The sequence below is a fragment of the Fringilla coelebs genome (genome assembly GCF_963513975.1).
Source record: "Fringilla coelebs genome assembly, chromosome: 17".
NCBI lineage: Eukaryota > Metazoa > Chordata > Aves > Passeriformes > Fringillidae > Fringilla > Fringilla coelebs.
Window position 1 is genome coordinate 1,472,345 of NC_140043.1, and position 19,937 is coordinate 1,492,281.

At 43.9% G+C, this 19,937-nt stretch overlaps 1 protein-coding gene across 4 annotated transcripts in view; it reads right to left on the reverse strand.

The window, feature by feature from the left end:
• The window catches only part of MORC2 (MORC family CW-type zinc finger 2), a 49,116-nt gene extending 31,452 nt beyond the window's left edge, over positions 1–17,664 (reverse strand). For all 4 annotated transcript variants that reach the window (XM_084217031.1, XM_084217030.1, XM_084217032.1 and 1 more), the window contains exons 1-5: positions 17,535–17,664; positions 11,295–11,348; positions 9,805–9,839; positions 8,784–8,852; positions 521–611 (exon numbers count right to left, since the gene is read on the reverse strand). In XM_084217031.1, coding sequence (XP_084073157.1) covers positions 521–611; positions 8,784–8,852; positions 9,805–9,839; positions 11,295–11,348; positions 17,535–17,620 — 335 coding nt within the window. In that variant the 5' untranslated portion in view covers positions 17,621–17,664. The remainder of the gene's footprint in view (positions 1–520; positions 612–8,783; positions 8,853–9,804; positions 9,840–11,294; positions 11,349–17,534) is intronic.
• Between the last annotated feature and the right edge of the window lie 2,273 nt (positions 17,665–19,937).

The following is a 19,937-nucleotide window of genomic DNA, read 5'->3' on the forward strand; positions in this document are numbered from 1 at the left end:
CCTTTCCCATATGTGCTCCTCTGCACTTAATCCTACCCCTCCTCTCATTGCTTCCATCATTTGCCTTCTCCCTGCATTTGTTTGGTTTAAGAACAAAAAGAAACGGTTTAAGTCCATCTGCCTTGCACCAGATAACTTTCCTGTTGGGAGACTGAAGTACTATTTTGCTCAAATTTTACTGCCTGACTCTAACTGGGAGAGGACCATTTTATTTCTAGCTCTTCTATTATTTTCCCTGAGCTCTTCCATTATTTCCCCCAAGCTCTTACCTGTACCATCTGCCTTATGTAAACATAGTCCCAAATCACTGATGTCAGCTGTACAGAGCCTTCTTGGCCACTGGAAAACTACAGCAGATGTTGAGAGAGCTCCTGTCTACCAAACCAGGGGATCTTAGAGTTCATCTACTTTTTTTTTTTTTTTTCTGGGAAAAAAGCTATACACCTCTGAGCAAAAAGTACATCGATCACCTGGACTATGACCTCCCCAACCTCAGGAGGCTGGCTCTTGTTGTACCTACGATTTCAAGCCGTTCCCATACTGCCCGATTTGAGTGGACTCAGGTGATCGCTTGGCTGATTTACCAAACTGGATAACACTGGCAGCTTCATCTGCAACAAGAGACAGGGAACAGAAAAGACTCATTTCAGTGTACAGACACACATAGACACATCTTTTAGATAAAGAAGGAAGGTAACTCCTTCACCACTGGAAACAGGCCAGAAAAGAAGCCAGAAGCCCAAGCTGAAGCTGCATTCTGAAACTGTACCACAGAGTCCTGTAAGATACATGCTACTTGAGGGCACTGATGTTACCAGAAGATCTGTACAGGTACCATGATGCTGACAGAAAGAGTTTTAGGTTTCAGTCTAGTTCACTGTCCCATCTGAACTGCATGAATACCTTTCTTTTTGAAAAAATAAATCCACAAAAATTATCTATTGTGTCCATCACAGTTGTCAATTCTTATAAACTAAGACCCTAGGATTCAGTGGGTCTATTGTATCCCATGTCCCACTCATACCACACACATGAGAGCACTGGCACTAGAGCATAAGTCAGTACTATTAAAAAGGTCAGGAATCTAGAATAAACACTGCTATTTCTTCACAGTAATGAATTGAACACTCTGGTTAATTAAAGCACTAGTAGGACACAAGCTAACTTTGACAGCAGATTGCTGGACTGCTGGCAGCAGGACAGCTGGGCAGAAAGTCAACACAAGCAGGTCCTACAGCAATTAGCAGAGGATTTCATTAGCATAGCAGAAAATGAAAGGACACAATGGCTTTACAGCTGAGAGGGTCTGTCATTTTTAGTTCCAGCCTTTCTATTGTTCAAGGGATAAGACTTTTAACATTATCCCTAGGACAGAATGATTCCTTTCCCTTCCCCCAAGAGAGAGTAATTATTTCACCAGAATTTACTGGGAGAAATAAAGTTTCATTCCAGAGACAAGGAACATAAAGTGCCTTACTGTGAGGGTTAAAAACAAATACACACACAAGCTATAAGGGAGCACAAGACATCACTCACCCCACCAGGCAACTATGGGGAGGCTGAGACCATGGACAAGCTAGATTTCAGCATGCAGGAGATACACAGGCCTATCAGTGTTGACCAGTTCTACAGTAAATATTCAGTACTAACACCATTGGTCTGACATGACGTCACTGAGCTGGTGTCAGAACACCATTTTCAGTTGAAACTATATTCAGATTTAAAGACACAAATACGCAAGAACAACTGTGCAAACACCTTGCTGCCTCAAATGCAGTTGTTCTCAATGGAACTCCACAGCCATTCCAGAAACAGCTTTGGACTGGATAAGGGAACCTCTGCCTTCCCTTCAGCCTACTGTAATATTTTCTAGCCAAAGAAAGAAAACACTGGAATGTCTTGTATTTGAGATCTGGGTAAGGATGTTGGTGATGATGATGATGATCATCATCCAATTATTATTACTCTAACTACTATTACTGTGTTATTTTTAAAGCCTGGTAAGGAAAGCAGGTACAGGATAATAAAAAGAGGAGGACAATTGGAACCTTTTTGCTCCACAAACATTTTTCAGTAACTATTTTTAAGAAACTTTTAGAAAGCCTAAAAAGGGTAAAGAGTAATTATCCAAAGCACTTCCCCTCTCAGGAAAGGTGACCAGATGGTTTATCACTCAATGTTGAATGTCTGAAACCACCCTGTTATGACTCCTCTTTCAGGCCAGAGGGATGAAGGTGATGCTGAGCAGAGGGGAATGTGAGGTAGCACCTCTCTCCAGGCTGGCTTTAGGAGAGATTTAATATTTATATCCTCCCAAGAATCAAGACACAACTTTTTTTTTTTCTAGCTCTTTACAGGCTCTGGTGTTTCCACTTAAGGCTATTTTAGTCACACTATTTTTGTTTTGTTGTGCCTCAGAGTTACTAGATTTAAAAGAGCCAAACTCCCCAGCAAGAACAATAGAGAAGGGAGATCTATGCAAAACAAAGACGAGAAAAAACAAGCTGAAAAAATTCACTCAAGATGGTCAAGATGGCAGGATTTAATTCGTTACCTGGAGAAATTAGCCTAAAGCCAAGTTGAACTTTCCTGAGGATAGGGGAACAAGGGAAAAGCTGTGAGGCCCTTTATCACTGTAACAAACACAGGACACCAACCCCACATGGGGCAATGACTGGAAACAGACAGAGACTGACAAACCACTTTGATATATGTTCCAGTAATTTGTTTCAAAAATCTGTTAACTTTAGAGGAAACATCAATGTTTAGGTTAAAGATTTAACCTTAAACAATGTTAAAGAGACATTTTCTCCTAAGAATTGTGTAGACTGCTCCCCTGAAAGTGGAGCAGTCTACACAACAGTCACTGTCCACACACACAAGTGTGTACACACTCTAAAGTAGGAGTTGGAGTTCCAGTTAAACATTGTTCCTCACCATTGTGAGCCTTGGATAAACACTGTTTTTTAAATACAAATAAAGCAACTACTAAAATACTAATAAAGCAACCAACATACTACTACTTAATTAACTGCTTCCATTAAAACAAAAGCTGTTTTGAGCTTGCAAACTTCAAAAATACAGTTGAAAAAAAAAAAAAGACCTGATGTATTTGCTTCAATCTCTCAAAAAGCAATGGAACAAGACCTCTTAAAAAGTATTAGAAGCCAGACAAGGCAGGTAACTGGGCTAAGTCTGCAGAGATTTACAAAGGCAAGTCACACCTGACTGACTGGGTCACCTTCTACAAGGCAGCACTTTCTGTTCTTATAGAGAGAGCAGTGGGTGTTGTTTGGCTGCACTTCAACGAAGTGTTTTACACAGTTTAACACAGCCTGCTCCTGGACAAACTGGGGAGACACAGACCAGGCAAGTGGTATACTAAACAAGTAGGGAACTGGCTCATGGGTCATGCTCAGAAGTGATCATCAATGGTTTTCACTCCAGCTGGCAGGCTGTCCCAAGCAGAGACCCCAGGGACTGGCGCTGTGCCTCACGTTGCTCAACATCTCCATACAGGATCTGGACAGTGGGGTGCTTTTGAATCCTCACCAACTTCGTTGATGGGGGTAAATTGGAATGCTTTCTAGACATCTGGGCTGGCTGAAATAGTGGGCAAGCAAGATTGTGTCTGAAGTTCGAGGGAACTGTAGTCCTGCACCCGGGATTAAATAACCCAAGAGCCCAGCATAGACTGGAATCTGCAGGTTGGGAGGAACAGTCTTGCTGGAAGCATCCTGGTGGACAACAAGTTGAGTATGATCCAGCAGTGTCCCATAATAGCAACTGAGGCAAACAGGATCCTGGACTGTATCCACAGGGACATTGCCAAAGAGATGGAAATGTGATTAGCCCACTCAACTTTGTGTTTGTCAGGCCTCACCTGCTGTACTGTGTCCAGTTCTGTCTCCTCAATTCAGGAAAGATGCAGACACACTGAACAGGGTGCAAAGGAGATGAAGAGAGGGCTGCAGAAACTGCCCTATGAGAAAAACTAGGTCTCCTTCCTTGAGAAGAGAGGGCCCAGGTATCACTTGACTATCTCATCATAGTATTACAGTACTTGAAGGGTAGCTACAAAGCCTACCTACCCTTCCCGAGGAGCCACGTGAAAAAGAGGCAATAGATACAAGTTGCACTGGGAGAGGTTTCTTCTTAAAATAAGTAAGAAATTTTTTAGAGACCAATCAGTCATTTAATCAATCACTAAAACAACCTCCCCAGGTGTATGATGGAGTCCCCCATCACTGAAGAGACAGGGTGCTAAATCATCTATTCCCTTTCCCATGAAAGGCTGGAACAAATGACCCTCGAGGTACTTTCCAACCTGAGCATTTCTGTGATGAAAATGCCAGGTAGAGATTTATTTTCTTCAATTGCTTAAGAATAAAACTACAGTCACTTCCTAAACGAGTTGTTATACTTTCTCAGCCTACAAGTTGATTCATTGAATCATTCAACCTGTATTTTGATTCCTTAAATTCACGCAGCACTTCCAGAGCCAGGCATTAGGTAAAATTTCAAGCCTGACTAGTGATTTCACTGATAGTATGAGAAATGTGATGTGCTGCATGAGATCTATTGTTTGGTTTTCTATCGACTCCTATGTAGTTCCTTACAAAACAGCCAAAGTTTTGGACCAGTACTATTATTCTGTGTTAGGGGCAGAGGGTATTTACTGGATAATAATATATTTATTAATATTGGAAATTAGAAAAACGTTCTTCACCAAAAGGGTGGTCAGGCACTGGAACAGACTTCTCAAGGCAGTGGTCATGGTCTCAAGCCTGACAGAGCCCCAGGAGCATTTGGACAACTCTCTCAGGCACAGGACACACCAAAATCCCATCCTTCCAACTCTATAATTCTGATACCTCTCTGCAAGACATGATTGTTCCTTTGAAAAGAGCTGTCCTGTAACACCACTGAATCCTTGGACCTTATGATAACTCATGACTACAATGTGAGATGTTTCCAGCTTGAGCACAAATGTATTTTGATCTTGAGACCACAAAACGCAGTGATCACTAAGAGAGCCAATACAGCGAGTACTGAATGCAACTGCAGCAGTAATCACTTGACAAACACCCCTAATTTTTAGAAATGAGGAGTTTTCATTTGGCTTGCTAATCAGAAGCCATCAGATAGAGCACTCAAATCTGACCAACTGCCTCACTATACCCTTCCATTTTCAGAGCCTGCCAGAAAAATCTAGAATTGCCCAAGACAGAACAAGACCAAAGAGAACAGCAACAAGACAGAGTAACACAAACTGTTACTGGAACAGTTAACTTGAGCCCTTCAGCTCTTCCCTCCATTTAGAAATGCCCAGACACAACTGGGTTTATTCATTCATCATTCCCAGATGGTACCCCATCCAGCCTTCCAAGCCATCAGTTGACTTGGGAAGATCCCATGCGAGCATGGGCTACAACAGCACTACTGCAAGTCATGGAGGTATTCTTTTTAACATGTCAGCTTTATGTACAATAAAAACAATTTTTAATTGAAGTTATCATGAACAAAAATAAAACACTCCCAAGATCCAAGATTTCTGTTGAAGCAAAGCCTGTATTGAGGGAGAAAAGTCCAATAAAAAGTTTTCTGCTGGCATCTCTTAAAGTCAGATAGGAGATCTTCAGGATATCTTTAGAACTGGTAGACCCTGCATTATGAGAAATTAAAGTTCATATCCCTACAGCCAGGGATGAAAACAGAGAGCCCCATGCAGCGAGTGTGAATGAAGACTCTCCTTAGCTGCTTCTGTCCATGCTGACAGGCAAATGGTGCAGCACACAGAGCTTCCACCTGGCTGCCCTTGGTCAAGCATCAGGACAGTCAAAGGACCTGAATTACATGGCATTTTCTACATTCAATGCATAGCGCTGTGAAACACCCCTGCAATGCACAGCACCTGCCAATCTTCTTTACTGAACATTTCAGGCTATCAGGATAAAATTCTTCAACATTTAGCTGAAAGATTAGTCAAAAGAAGCCACTTAATAGCTGTCCTAGACAACCCAAATATTATTGTATTTCATATCCATCTGTGCTCAAAATTGAAAGTCTCTTTAAAACCCAGCAGTGCAACCAGAATCAGAACCACAGGATTGGGGATAGGTGCAGGAGAGTGTCAAGCTCTTTAAAGTCAAGGCATTCAGGCAGACCTTCGTCTCTCCCCTCATAGCTTTTGCTCAAGGCAGAGGCTCTGCTTTGGGTTTTTTTTTTCCTCTGTTTCTCTCTGACCTCCAGAGGGGGTTGTTTCAGGTAGGTTTTCTGTGCTCACAACAGTAGCAACTGTTGCTACAAAATGGGACCCCGCATGTCATAATCAAAAACTGTTTCAGAGTGAATTTTGCAACATCTGCCTGGAGCTGTAGCAAGGTGCTAGGAGGAGTGAAGAGGCCCCAGTCCCTACAGCTGCTGCAGCTGACAGCAGCAGCCAGCTGACATGAGAAGTCACAGAGTCTGAGCCACCTTAGCTGGCTGCCCTCCCATCCTCTGCCAAGACGAAGGTGAAGTCCTTCCACAGGTTGTAGTCCTTGACCGAGTACCAGCTGCCAGAGCGTGTCAGTTGCATACACCAATGGAGTGCTGCCACCAGAGAGATAAGAGGGAGGGCTGCCCTCCCTTTGTCTTCCCCACACGGTTGCCCATGGCAAGCATCTTCTTGGGGAAAGATGTCATTGCCATTTTGAGTTTCTCTTTGTTCCCAGGGACTCCATGACATTTAGCAATTTTGTATCTAGTGATTATTTACTGTTGGTTTGTGCCTGTTGCTGTTTTGCTTGTTAGTAAATGGTTATTTTTTCACTTATTTTTACACATTTATTTCCTGTGGAAAGGGACTGGTTAAAACTAAGGGGATATAACTCATTTCAGAGCATCCTCTTTAAATTGTCTTAAACCAAGACAATAGCCAATACTTAAATCCCATTTTGTCACAAAACCAGCACTACAGAAGCAATGACTGTATAAAAGCTGCCATAAAATTCTGTGGCATTAGAAAAGACATATGGCACCTTCCAGAGTAACACGCAGTTTTCAACACAGGCAGACAAGGTTGTATTTTCCTCTTCCTGATCCTAAGGACTATCAGAAGGCCACACTTCAACCTCAGAGCTTTTTTTTTGTGGATGGGGCTTTACTGTTTCCTTCAGCTAAACTGATGGCAGAAAAGTATTCTTGGGAGACTCGTTTAGCATCCTTAATTGTATTCCAAAGAATATACAGAAGGTATCTAGAGTTCAAACCAAATTCCTTTATGGAAGTCACAAATCTGTGTATCAAAGCACAAATTAAATGGAATTAAATGCTTCGTATCTATAGGGGTTTCGGCTGGGATAGAGTTCAATCTCTCCATGCTAACTTGCAAGGGACTGTCTTTTAAAGAAGTTGCTAATACACAGTTTTCATTAGTCCCCAACGCAGCTTACACAGCATCAAGGTTCTTTCTGCTTCTCAAATTGCACCACCAGCAAGCAGGCTGGGTTGCACAAGGACTTGGGAGGGGACAAGTCTGGGATGGCTGATCCCAACTGACCCAAGGAATTCCAGACAGTATCATAAAATCCCTGAATGGTTTGGATTAGAACAGGCCTTGAAGACCATGTGGTTCCACTCCCTGCCATAGGCAAGGACGCCTGCCACTAGACCAGGTTGCTCCAAGCTTCATGCATCTTGGTGTAGTGCTCACCAGATAAAGGTGGGGAAGCAGGAGAAAGAGGGGCACATGTGGCCTTGCAGCATTCGCCTTCCCAGGTCACTGTTTTACATGATGGAGGCCTGATCTCCTGGGGGTGGCAGAACAATTTCCTGCCCACAGGAACTGGAGAATGAATTCCTTGATAGCTTTTGTTTTCCCTACTGCACAGTCTTTATTTCAACCCATTAAGTTTTCACATTTTATCCTTCCGATTCTCTCCACCATCCCAGTGGAGATGCAGTAAGCAGCTGTGTAGGACTGCGTTGCCAGCTGGGACTGAACTATGAAAACATCACAAGAGGAACTTAAAGTACTGAGGAATCAGTGCAAAAATGTTAGTTGTTGCTAATTTACCCATTTCCTTTATCTTCTCCAAATTCACCTCCCAGTTTCACCCAATTTTTCTGCCCTGTATGGAACTCCTCACAGGATGACGTACCAGTCCTCAGGACTCAAAGGTGGGTTGACAGTGCTGCACATTGGTGCAAAAGTACAGCAGAAAAGCTTTCAGCTTTCTCCTGCTAGATACAACACCAATCTACAGCAATTCTTACAAGGCAGAAATACACTTGCTATATTCTCATATTACTAAGGTTTTATATTGTCCAGTACTGATCTCAAACACAACGTCCATGATGAACAATGGCAAACTGTTTTCAAAGCAGAACCTTAATTTTTGCCATGGCACACCTTCTGGTTAGAGCTGAGATACACTGATCATTTGGCAGCCAGACAGGCAAAAGGCTTATGCCATCAAACCTTGTGTTTGTATCCCTTCTTGTTCCACTAGTCTCCCTTCAGCCCCAAGGCCAACTTCAGTGTACTGGGAAACTTCAAGCCAAGCTGACCCAACTCTATAATGCAGCAAAACAATTTTCTTTTGACCAGATTAGTTTTCTGCAATGGAAGAGGTAAATGGTTTGATATGTAATATGGTGTGAAAGAGCAGGTGGAGAGGCAGAAACATGTATACAGGCATGGAACATATCCTTTTCAATGGAACTAAGCTTTTAATTCAACTTAAACTATAACATGAAACTTCAGTTTGCAAACGCAGGTGTAACTTTCTGTCACTTACTTGGATCCATTCCTGTTCCGTCATCCAAAAAACATAGCATGAATCCACCTCGCAGGTCCTCTCGTCTCTCTGCAAGAGAAGAGTTATTCACTGCTCTCATAAGCAGAAGTTAAAAGTTCCAAAAAATGGGATCAGTGTTAACAACAAAAGTAACACAACAAATAGGTCTTTTAAACCTGCAATATGGCTAAGCTGTAAGAAAGAGCACCAAATTTTTTTCCAGAATGACTAAGAACTTCTTCACTACAAAACTGTATTTTGTCAGTGGAGTTTTTTAGCATTCACTACAAAGAGCAACTCACTTCACCTGACCCCAGGTGAAGGCTGACTTAATTGCTTCCCCAAGATATTTGTAAACATACTCCATTTTGAAAGACAACAGGCACTATGGCACAGAAGAAATGGCAGAACAATAGAATTATTCAGGTTGGAAAACACCCTTAAGATTATCAAGTCCAACCACAAATCTAACACAGCTGAGTTCACTAAACCATGTACCTAAACACCAGATCTACACATTTTTTATATATGGATAGATAGTGACTTTCCCACTGCCCTGGGCAGCCTGTTCCAGTGTCTGACTACACCTTCAGTGAAGAAATTTTCCCTAATATCCAATCTAAACTTCTCCTGGCACAACTAGAGGCCGTTTTCTCCTGTTCCTGTCACTTGTTACCTGGGAGAAGAGCCCAACCCCCACCTGGTTGCACTCTCCTGTCAGGGAGTTGTAGGAGCAAGAAGGCCCCCCACAAACCTCCTTTTGTCCAGGTTGAGCTCCCCAGCTTCCTTAGCCACTTCTCATCAGACTTGTGCTTCAGCCCCTTCTTCAGCTTCCTTACCCTTCTCTGGACATGCTCCAGCCCCTCAATATCTTTCTTGTCTTGAGGGGCCCAGTACTGACCCCAGGATTGGGCATAAGTACTCTCGCTCTTATTCAATCAAGGACAACATTTGCAGCCTAAATCCAAGTTAACTACTGGCTTAATTGCTGACATGCAAGGAAGCAGCATGACTGACTTACCAGTATAAATGTCTATTCTTGTGGCATCTGCATCTCTACAAAGAAATAAAACCACAATTGATATCCAAACATTAAACAGAAATGAAGCTAAAAATCTAGGCATACACAAGCATTTCCAAAATAACTAGCGGTATAGATCAAAGTCCACAGAGGCCCCACAGTCATCAGTGACAGAAAACATTGTCTTGCATTTTGTCTATTTGAACCTAAACTCCAGCATAAGATATTGCTAGCACAAACAGTTCTGGTGACAGGAAGTACCACTGGCATTCTAACAAAAGTCATTCTGGGGCTGGCAATCAAATGAGTACACACTTCTAAGCTGCCTCCTGTACAAAACAAACAACACCTATAGTATTTTTATTGAGCTGCCAACAAAAGGTTTAGTAACTTCACATAAAGCTTCATTCAAATACATTCAAGATTGTTGCAGGAAACTGTCATTACAAGATCACTGAAGTGAGGCCCTTCACACACTGCATCTTCCTCTGTATTTGAAAGTACAGCATGTACAGCACTACTGCTCTCTTCCCAAACCAACCTTGGTTTGCTGACTAGAGGTTGTGGCACAATAGAGCTGTAACAAAACCCCACTTGAAAAATGCCACAGACACTTTGTTTCAATTTTGTACTTCCAACCCAGCGTAGGTATTTCTTCCCAGAAGACAACCTCTCTTCAGACAGAGGGGAACCAAGAGGTGAAAGGAAAACCACCCCTACTTTTTCTTACCTGTTGCAACCATGAACACAGTGCCAGCTCACATGCGCGTGCACACATACACACACACACAGCTGATTCCCCAAACAGAAGCTTTCCAACTCAAAAATGCCCCAGTTTCAGCTCCTTACATCACAAAATGCATGCTGTGACAAATCACATTTGAGAGAAAATAATCCCAAAAATATTTCCATAGTGCTTCATGACACTACTTCCTTTAGCTCAAGACAAAAGCATGCAAGGCTTGGGAGGCTCCTATAGCAGGGATTCCCTCCACACACAGGTGAGACAGGCAGCCCAACACCTGGAATTTCCAAAGACCATATCCCCTGAAATGTCAAAATTCCTTTAGCAGTTCTTGCTCTATTTTTCAGCATCCCACTACTGATTTGATTTTCAATCTCATGTTTGATACTATGATATTTTAGATTTCAGAAGAGTCACAGCTCCTGTAGTATTTATTTTAGCAATTTCTTTGCACAAAAAGGCAGACTAGTTTTTTTCTTTAAATCTCTCGTGTCTGCTATGAATTTCCTTTCCAATATGAGTTGCTCCAGGATTCATTCAAACCTGTCTTTCCAGGAATAATTATTTTCTTTTAGGGGGCTGATGTGGCAATGTAAGAGGAGCAAGTGAAATACTCATACTAAATTAAAATTCTATTTTCTTGTAAAATCTACTAGAAGTGAAAATTGCTTAAGATCAACTAATACATAGTGAATGAAATCTTAACCAAAGTTACCTTGGGAATTATGCAGTCTCAGGTACATACCTGGCGTTATCTACAAGTTCAGCAAGGGCACCAAACAAGAACTCATGGGTAGTTCTGCAATGAAATAGAAATCAGCAGAGTTACACCAACACTTAAAAAAAGAAGTGACTTTTAAATAAATGAGAATCTCAACTACATTTTAAACAAATCCAGTCAAATGGGTACAACACTACAGTATGGCTGACAGACTGGGAACAAATGATTTACTGTCTGCCAGAGGCAGCCATGCAGCAGCCAGTCTGCCCCAAATTGCAGCTCACTGTGGTCTAAAACATATCGCAGCTACACAGACATGATAGAGAACATGATGATCCAATGAACCAGCCTACATGATAGAGAACATGATGATCCAATGAACCAGCCTATGACCCAGTCAACAGTTCATGGAAATCCTTATACAGCACAGTGACAGGTCTTTTCACAGCACCTAAATACTGCCTGTAAGTAAATATGGCCAGATAAGGATTATCACAGAATCACAGAACAGTTTGAGTTGGAAGGGACCTTAAAGCTAATTACATTCCAGTCGTCCTGCCATGGGTAGGGACACCTTGCTCCAAGCCCTGTCCAACCCAGCCTTGAACACTTCTGGGGATGTGGTAGCCACAGCCACTCTGGGCAACAAGACATGAACATTATGAACGAGGTGAGTGTCCCCCGTGCATGCTGTCCCATTGCAGAAGTTATTTGTGACAGAAAAATGCTTCCAGATCCTGGCTAACATCCAGCAGATGCAACTGCTACAAATCTAGAGGAAGTCTTCTGACACTATGGTACCCCGCCACCTTCCTAAATTAACACTAAAATATTGAACCCAGCTACCACTTCAGCACAATCTCAAGAGACATGTTTAGTTTCCAGCCTCTTCACTGCCCCCTCTTTTAAGCAGCTCCCATTTGGAAGCCATTAGTTATATGCCTCAACATTGAAACATATGGTGAGAAAAATTTAAGCAGCTAATAAAAATCATTATAATACATTGTCTGTTGACATAAATGCCATATCTCCACTTCATGCCCAAGCTGGCAACCTAACTTCAAAATCTAACAATTTTTTCAAACATAGATGAACCACATCCACCATAAGGTTAACAGCAAAGATGTGGAGAAACAGTTGATGGAATTTGTTACTCCTCTAGGTTGTTCAATGAAGAGACTAAGACTTCAGAAACCAGTTTTATCAAGATGTTTCAGTTTGCACAAAACCCTCACATACAGCCAACAGGTGACCAAAAAGAAGGTATTTCTTCATATTTTCAGCCTTCCTAGAACAGACACATAGGTACTTCCCACACATAAAATATATAGCTGTCCACACTGTAAATAACAACAAAACACACTTTCATAGCCATCTTCAGGGTGATCACACAACCCATCAACACAGCTCCAGTCAGAGGAAAACACATCAGGCTTAAAAGTTACCTCTAAAACCATGGGAACAGAGATTTCTGTATCTCCACTCTCCCGCAGAGACAAGACCAATGGGAACAGTGTTTGAAAGACTACCCAATCAGAAAGCTTCCATAGAAACACAATCTTGGTATTCCTTCATTTGAACAGGATTTCCTGCTGTCCTGGTTTCAACAGGGATAGAGTTAATTTTCTTCTCAGTAGGTGTTAAGAGTTGTGTTTTGGATTTAGTGTGAGCATAATGTTGATAACACACCAGTGTCCGGTGCCAAGCCATGCATACCCTAAGTCAAGGACTTTTCAGCGTCCTGCACTAGTCAGCTATATAAGAAGCTGGAGGGGAGCATGGTCAGAGCAGCTGACCCAAACCAGCCAGAGGAATATTCCATACCACAGAATGTTCTTCTCAGTCTACAAACTGGGGGAGGTGGCCAAGAGGGGCCAATCACTCTTGGGGGACAGGCGGGGCATGGGTCAGTGGGTGCTGAGCAATTGTACTGAGCATCACTTGACTTTTGGGGTTTATTCCTCTCTCTCTTTTTCCTATTATTATCTTATGTTTCTTCACTCCAATATTTGAAATGTTCGTATCTCAGCCCATGGGTTTTAACCTTATACCATTCACCTCCCCATTCCACTGGGGAGGTGAGTGAGCAGATATGTAAGATGATTACACATTTCAAGTGTTCTCTTGAGTTTACAAGTGTCTACTCAACTCCACAGCTCACTATCACCAAAGTCTATTTAGGAAGTAACCCATAAGCAGATGCATGCTTTAACACTAGTAACAATGCTTTATGAGCACTTTTTACTCCACAATTTTAGGAATACTTCAAAGAAAAGATGCAAATAAGATACAAATAAGGATTTTCAAAGAAAGATGCTGGAACGAAACAAGTGATAGCACAGCTATAGATGACAAGAAAGGCAAAACAAAACATCTCCACATAGCCCAACACTACTGATCTTGACCAGGTCCCAAAACTGCAACCTCTTGTGCTGACACAAGCAAAGGGAAACCTGCTACAAGCCAATGAAATTCACTCCAGCTATTTATTACTAACAAAAATGAATATATACTATAAAAGTCTTCTATTCAATTTATGAATTTGAACATACTTGTCAATATCTAACTTAAGTCAGATGAAGTGCTTTGGCCTGATTTAATCAGCTAATCTCAAACAAAGTCATTGGTCTTGCCTTACAGTCAAAAGTGCCTGAAATATTTCATACCCATCATAATCAATCAGTGACCATTTCTCACATCTCAAAAAAGTTTGGGATTATTTTACTTGCAGCACAACTTTAAAAAAAACAGGACAAACTGTTGGCAAAATTAAGCCTATCAGAGCTTGCTAGTAACCTGCAAACAAGGTGAGCTTATTTTAGATAGGCGTCATTAGAGGCCACAACAACCTGCATCCGAGTACCCAAAATACAACTACTACTGCCATACAATGGGTGAAACAACAAATAGAAGGGAAGAAACTAGTATCAAAATCCATAGTGTCAACAACAGCTCATCTGGGGAGACAAAGACTGGCCTGGATCATCCCACAATGTGCACTTCTATTTGAGCCAGCTCCACACAGAACTGGAGGCTTGACAAGGAATCTAGAAGGTGAGTCCAACATTGGCAATTTATGGAAACATAGGTGACAAAAGATGGCTCTGAAACATGTCTAACTTCAAACACCTCTACAAAGAATCATTTGGAGTAATGTCCCATGGGAAGAAGAACTTGTTTTGTGAGAAGTTCCTACAGGTACCTCCTGCTTGAACTTAGGTGGACTCCAGACCTTGCAGACAAGTACCTAATTACTAATGAGAGACTTAAGACTTCACTTTTCTTCTGAAGGAGGGCACATCTGGGAAAATGCTTTATTTTGACACATGCCTCAGGAAAAACAGCCATTCTCTAAATAATGCACTCTGTTTCAGGCCAAAATAGACAAAAAGCACAAGAAGAAGAGGGAATTTTGGCAGGGGAGGAGGGAAATATTGTTCTGCAATTACTAGTTTTCCTCAAGTCCCTCATTTAGTCATCTTGAAGTCTATTTGAGTGATCTTCCACTCCAGCTGTATTCACTAGGGCAATTCCAGTTACACAACAACACACAAGCTGCAAGCTAAAGGCTACCTACTGCTAGAAGACAATTACAGGTCCTCAACTTTTAACAAAATAATTAATTTTTTTATTACAAATATTCAAAATATGCAAATACAAATTGGCTGGTCTCTGTTTTATTTTTGGCACCATCTCAATGAATAACTTTGGAAGTATCTTAATGTAACAGCATTTAATTGTTAAGGAAAATACCAAGGCAAAGGCAAGAAGGTGACGCTGCAAAGTCATAAAACAATGCACATGTCATTTTCATGTGTGCTTATGCAGACTGATTTTCATTCTAGGATTTAAAAGAACTTTAACATAGAAACGTAAGAGTTGAAAAACATCTTTAAAGGTCATCTAGTCCAACTCCCAGCCATGGGCAGGCACATCTTCCATTAGACCAGGTTGCTCCAAGCCCCATCCAACCTGGCCTTGGACACTTGGAGAGATGGGGCAGCCACAGCTTCTCTGGGCACCCTGTTCCAGGGCCTCCCCACCCACACAGGGAAGAATGTCTTCCTTCTATCCAGTGTGAATCTCCATTGCCCTCTGTCTCATCACTACAGAACTTACTAAAAAGTCTGTCTCTACTCAACTATTCATCAAGTAAAGCAGATGGAAAAGCACAGCAATATTTTTACTTTTAAAAAATATGGCAACTGAATGTATTCACATAGATGCTGGAGACTCAACTCCATGTGCCATCAGACATGTAAGCATTAAGCTGCTATTGGAAAGATCTGCTGCAGGTCCTCAAGCTCAGGGACCTGATCAACTGTGTCCTGTAGAGCACTTCAGACTGAGTGCTGAGTCAGACATATGGAAACTTTCCCAAAAGAAGATCTTAAAAAGGAAGGAGGAAAAAAAAAAAAAAAAAGCATGGTTTTCTTCTGCACTCTAGCAGCCAGATGGTTGCTCTTTCACTGCAATTTAAAGAATTTAAAGAATTTCTACCTTCTTGATTATGAGAACACACTTAGCACTGAACTAGAATATATCTAAGATAGGATGGTCTTCCTCAGCAAGAGAGCAGTCCAGAGGAGACCAGTCTCCTCTATCAAAATCTCTATACTGGCCTTGGGTTGATTTGGGGATTAGCTCATTTTCGTTTTTGCTCATTTTTTTTCTGGAAGAGCAGGAAAAGTTGTTATAGGTCAATTTGCTGCTTTCTTTGTTTTTACAATGACTTCCATTACTCCCATTGCCATTCTTAGGGAAGCATTTCACTTATGCACTGATTCCCATAACCTCAAAAGGCTCTTTGCTCACGATGGGCAAGGAGCTCTGGCCTTGGCGTATCCAAGCATTGGCTTCCAGCTCTTTCCAAGAATATGGTAGTGCAGATATCACTGCAGACACGCAGCACACCACAAGCAGACAGCAGCGTAAGCACAATGGCAACATGAAGTAGCTTCAATATACTTGAGAGCAGCATCACCAACTCAGTCTTTAGCACAGACTTTATCTTCTTACGAAGATGGGCAGAGTTCTGGAGCTTTGCAGGCAAACACAAGCTGCTGAAAGAACACTGCCATCATCTGCACAGTCTTCTTATCCATAAAAAAAGATTGTCTTCTGGAGCTGGACATGAGAATTTCACAAATCAACAACAGCACCACAACATGACTCAGTATTGTCCATCTTCAGGTACCAGATTGTTCACTCCACATGCAACCGTCACCAGCCAAGCTAAAGAGCAGACCCAAATGTGACATGGAGCCATTACTAGGTTTATCTCCCTGTTCAAAGCCCATTACTTTCCTGATTCTGAAAACAAATGGATTGTAATGGTCTTCGCATATGTGAGATTAGTCTTAGCTGCTCTTGCATTGCTCTTGTAGATGTATCTCATTACCAACAGAACCAGACAAAAATCTTTTGAAACCAAGCCGCCCATGTTTCTGTGCCTTCTCCAGACTGCTGTAGACCACTGTGATCCTTCACATGTTGAAAAGGGAAACAAAAAGATAAAGCTGCACTTTATTTATTCTTCAATTGATGGATAACAGTAAGTCAACTCTTCCACAGAACATCAGCAGACAATCTTACACCGGTGACCGGCTGATCAAAATGAAGCAATGCCAAATGGTTCCACAGTGTTCTTCCAGTTCGGGCAGAATGAGTTCTTCCATCTCCTCCATACATGCCATTACGAGGCTCAGGAGCAGCAGGCAGGTGTTGATGGGTGCCTAACCCCATTTAAGTGCTGCTCCCTGATGGTGCTCCTCATTTTCTGCGCCCACAAGAAACTCATCTTAAACAATGTCTTTGCCTCTTCTCAAGAGGTGTTATTTTGGGGAATTCAGTGGAGACATGCAAAAATCTGACTGGAAAAAGAGTATCATAATACTGTTAAAAATAAACCTGCAAAACACTCAGTCATACACAAAGCCAGATGCTGCAGAGGGATGGTGGCCGGCACGACAGCGCACACACACTGTTCCGCAGAGATACGACGGAGCGGGTTTGGTTGCCTGAGGGGACTACCCGTTCCTCCTGGGGCCTCTTGTCCCCACGCACCGGCTCTCCGTGACCCGCGGACCTGCCCGCGGTACAAAAGCCGGTCCCCAGAAGGACCACGAAGCGCCCGGGCCGGGGGCAGGGAGCCGCCCAGCCGCACCGGCCCGCGTGCTTCGGCCAGGCCAGGCCCATCGCACTGAGCCGGGGTCCCGAGCAGGCCGGATGCCGAGGGCCCGCCCCACCCCAGCCGGTACTCACGAGTTGGTGTGCAGGTATTCGAAGGTAAGCTGGGCCCGGTTCAGGCTGCTGTAATTACCCAGGGACATGGCGGCAGCGGCCGCCATCGGGCCTGGGCCTGTGCCCGCACCGCATGCACGAGCGGCCGCGCGCGCCTCGAGCCCAGCCCAGCCCAGCCCAGCCCGCCCCGCCCCGCCCCGCCCCCTGCCGGTTAGCGCTGCGCTACGCTGCGCTACGCTGCACTGCACTGCACTGCACCGCACTGCACTTCGTTATGCCGCGCCCCGCCGGTGCGGTGCGGTGCGGTGCGGTGCGGTGCGGTGCGGTGCGGTGCGGTGCGGTGCGGTGCGGTGCGGTGCGGTGCGGTGCGGTGCGGTGCGGTGCGGTGCGGGCCTACTTTGTCTTCACTGCTGTGGGATCGCGCCCGGCACCGCAACTGCCCCCGCGGGGCGGAGCCACACGGCTGTCCCCCATTGGTCAAGAAGAGGCACATGATGCAAGTGCCTCGGCGCGGCCAATGTGTGCTCTGCGCCGCCGCGTGAGGGGCGCGCGCGGCCGGGTGGGAGCGGCGGAGGTGGGTGAGTGCGGCGCACGGGCCGCTTCGGGACCCTTCGCGGGATCCTCCTTTTCCCTCAGGCTCCGTCCCGGCGGCAACTGGGGGAGCGGCCGCCGCGGCCTCCTAGGGCGGGGTAGCGGCTGTGGTGGGGCCGGGCTGCGCGGTGAGGTGGCCTGGGAACGGGAGCCCCCTCCGACCTTTGCCGAGCTCGCCCGAGCCGAAGGGGGGGGCGGGCGAGGGCCGATCGCCGCGGTGCCGGCGGCGTGAGCGGAGGGCACCAGCTGGCGGTGACTGCTGGGTGCCAGCTCGGAGTGGGTGAGGCCCGCCGGTCCCGAACGGCGGGAGTGGCTCCAGGACCCATCTGGATGAAAGGATCCCGCCGCTGATCTCTTATGGAGGTTCCGCGCGGATTTCGGCGGGTGCCGGTCCTGCTGCGCTGGTGAAGGCTCTGCGAGGTCACCGAGAAGAAGCTTCTGAAAGTGCCCGTACTTACCAAAAAACATTAATGTACAGGGCATATAAAATCATAAATGTTCTTACTTCAGTTATGTGCTTTTGGTTCATCTTGAAATGTGAAAGTATTCAGCTCAGGGGCTGTTCTATCTCTCTCCTGCCCCCATCATTCCCCCTCCTTTCTACCCCCGCGAGATGCAGCCTGAACGCGGGAGCCCTGAAGACTAGGAATACTTGTCTGAGCATTTGACTTGTCCGATGGAAAAACAACTCCAATCGTTCTTCTAAAATGGACCCTGAAGCAGCATGGCTGTGTCTTGGATCAAAGGAATCTGAACTTAATATCCAAAATCTGAAGGAATTCATTCTGTGCAGAAATTATTGTGGTATATTTCTTCTTGAAGAATGTCCAGCAAGAGTGAAACATGTAAGATTGCAGATTTTAAAAGGATAAATATTATTTGATACTTTATTTATAGGGCACCAAAGGGAAAAGGTAAAGGTTTTGTTAAAAAAAAGAGAAGCACTTTAAGTTTGTCTGATAATTTTCCAACAATAGAATCTAATTCATTAGAGGAAAAAAAAAGAAGGCTATGGGAGTTGGGATTATTCAGCCTGGAGAAGAGACGCATCCATGGTGACCTTACTGCAGTCTTTCAGTACCTCAGGGTGCTCCGGGGGAGCTGGAGAGGGACCTTGGACAAGGGGTAATGGCTTCCCACTGCCAGAGGGCAGGGTTATTGGAATAATGAGAAGAATTTCCATGGGAGAGTGGCAAGGCCCTGGCACACACAGGTGCCCATAGAAGCTGTTGCTGCTCGATCCCTCAAAGTGTGCAAGGCCAGGTTGGACAGGGCTTTTGAAGCAACATGGCCTAGTAGGAGATGTCCCTGCCCATAGCAGGGGGTATAACAAGATGAGTTTTAAGATCCTTTCCATCCCAAACCATTCCATGATTTTGTGGAATCCAAGATATGTGGCAAAAAGTTAAATTTAAATCTGTTACTCATTTGTAAATGGCTAAAACCTGAGTTTCATATTTGAGTTGTTTGACCCCCATCCCCAGTTGCGTATGAGCCTGAGCTAACAAGCCTGCAGCTTTGGCCTGAGAACTTCACTTCCCAGAATAGCATTTAGTTCTGTTTATCCTCAGTTTGGCCTGTTCAGGCTAGCAAGTTGTATCATTCCTCCTGGTAGGGGATTTCTCTGTGTGTTAGAGAAAACGCCTTGTGAAGGCATCAAAAAATCACTGTGCATGTGTGGCTTTTTTAGGCCTTATCTCTGAAAAGCTGTGCACAGCAGGATGTTGAACTGCATGAAAGAATTAGGAAAATTACTGTCGAGAACTGTGTTTAGGTGTATTAGGTTTATTACAATCAATGAGTCTGTTACAGACTGTACCATCATCTGTTGTG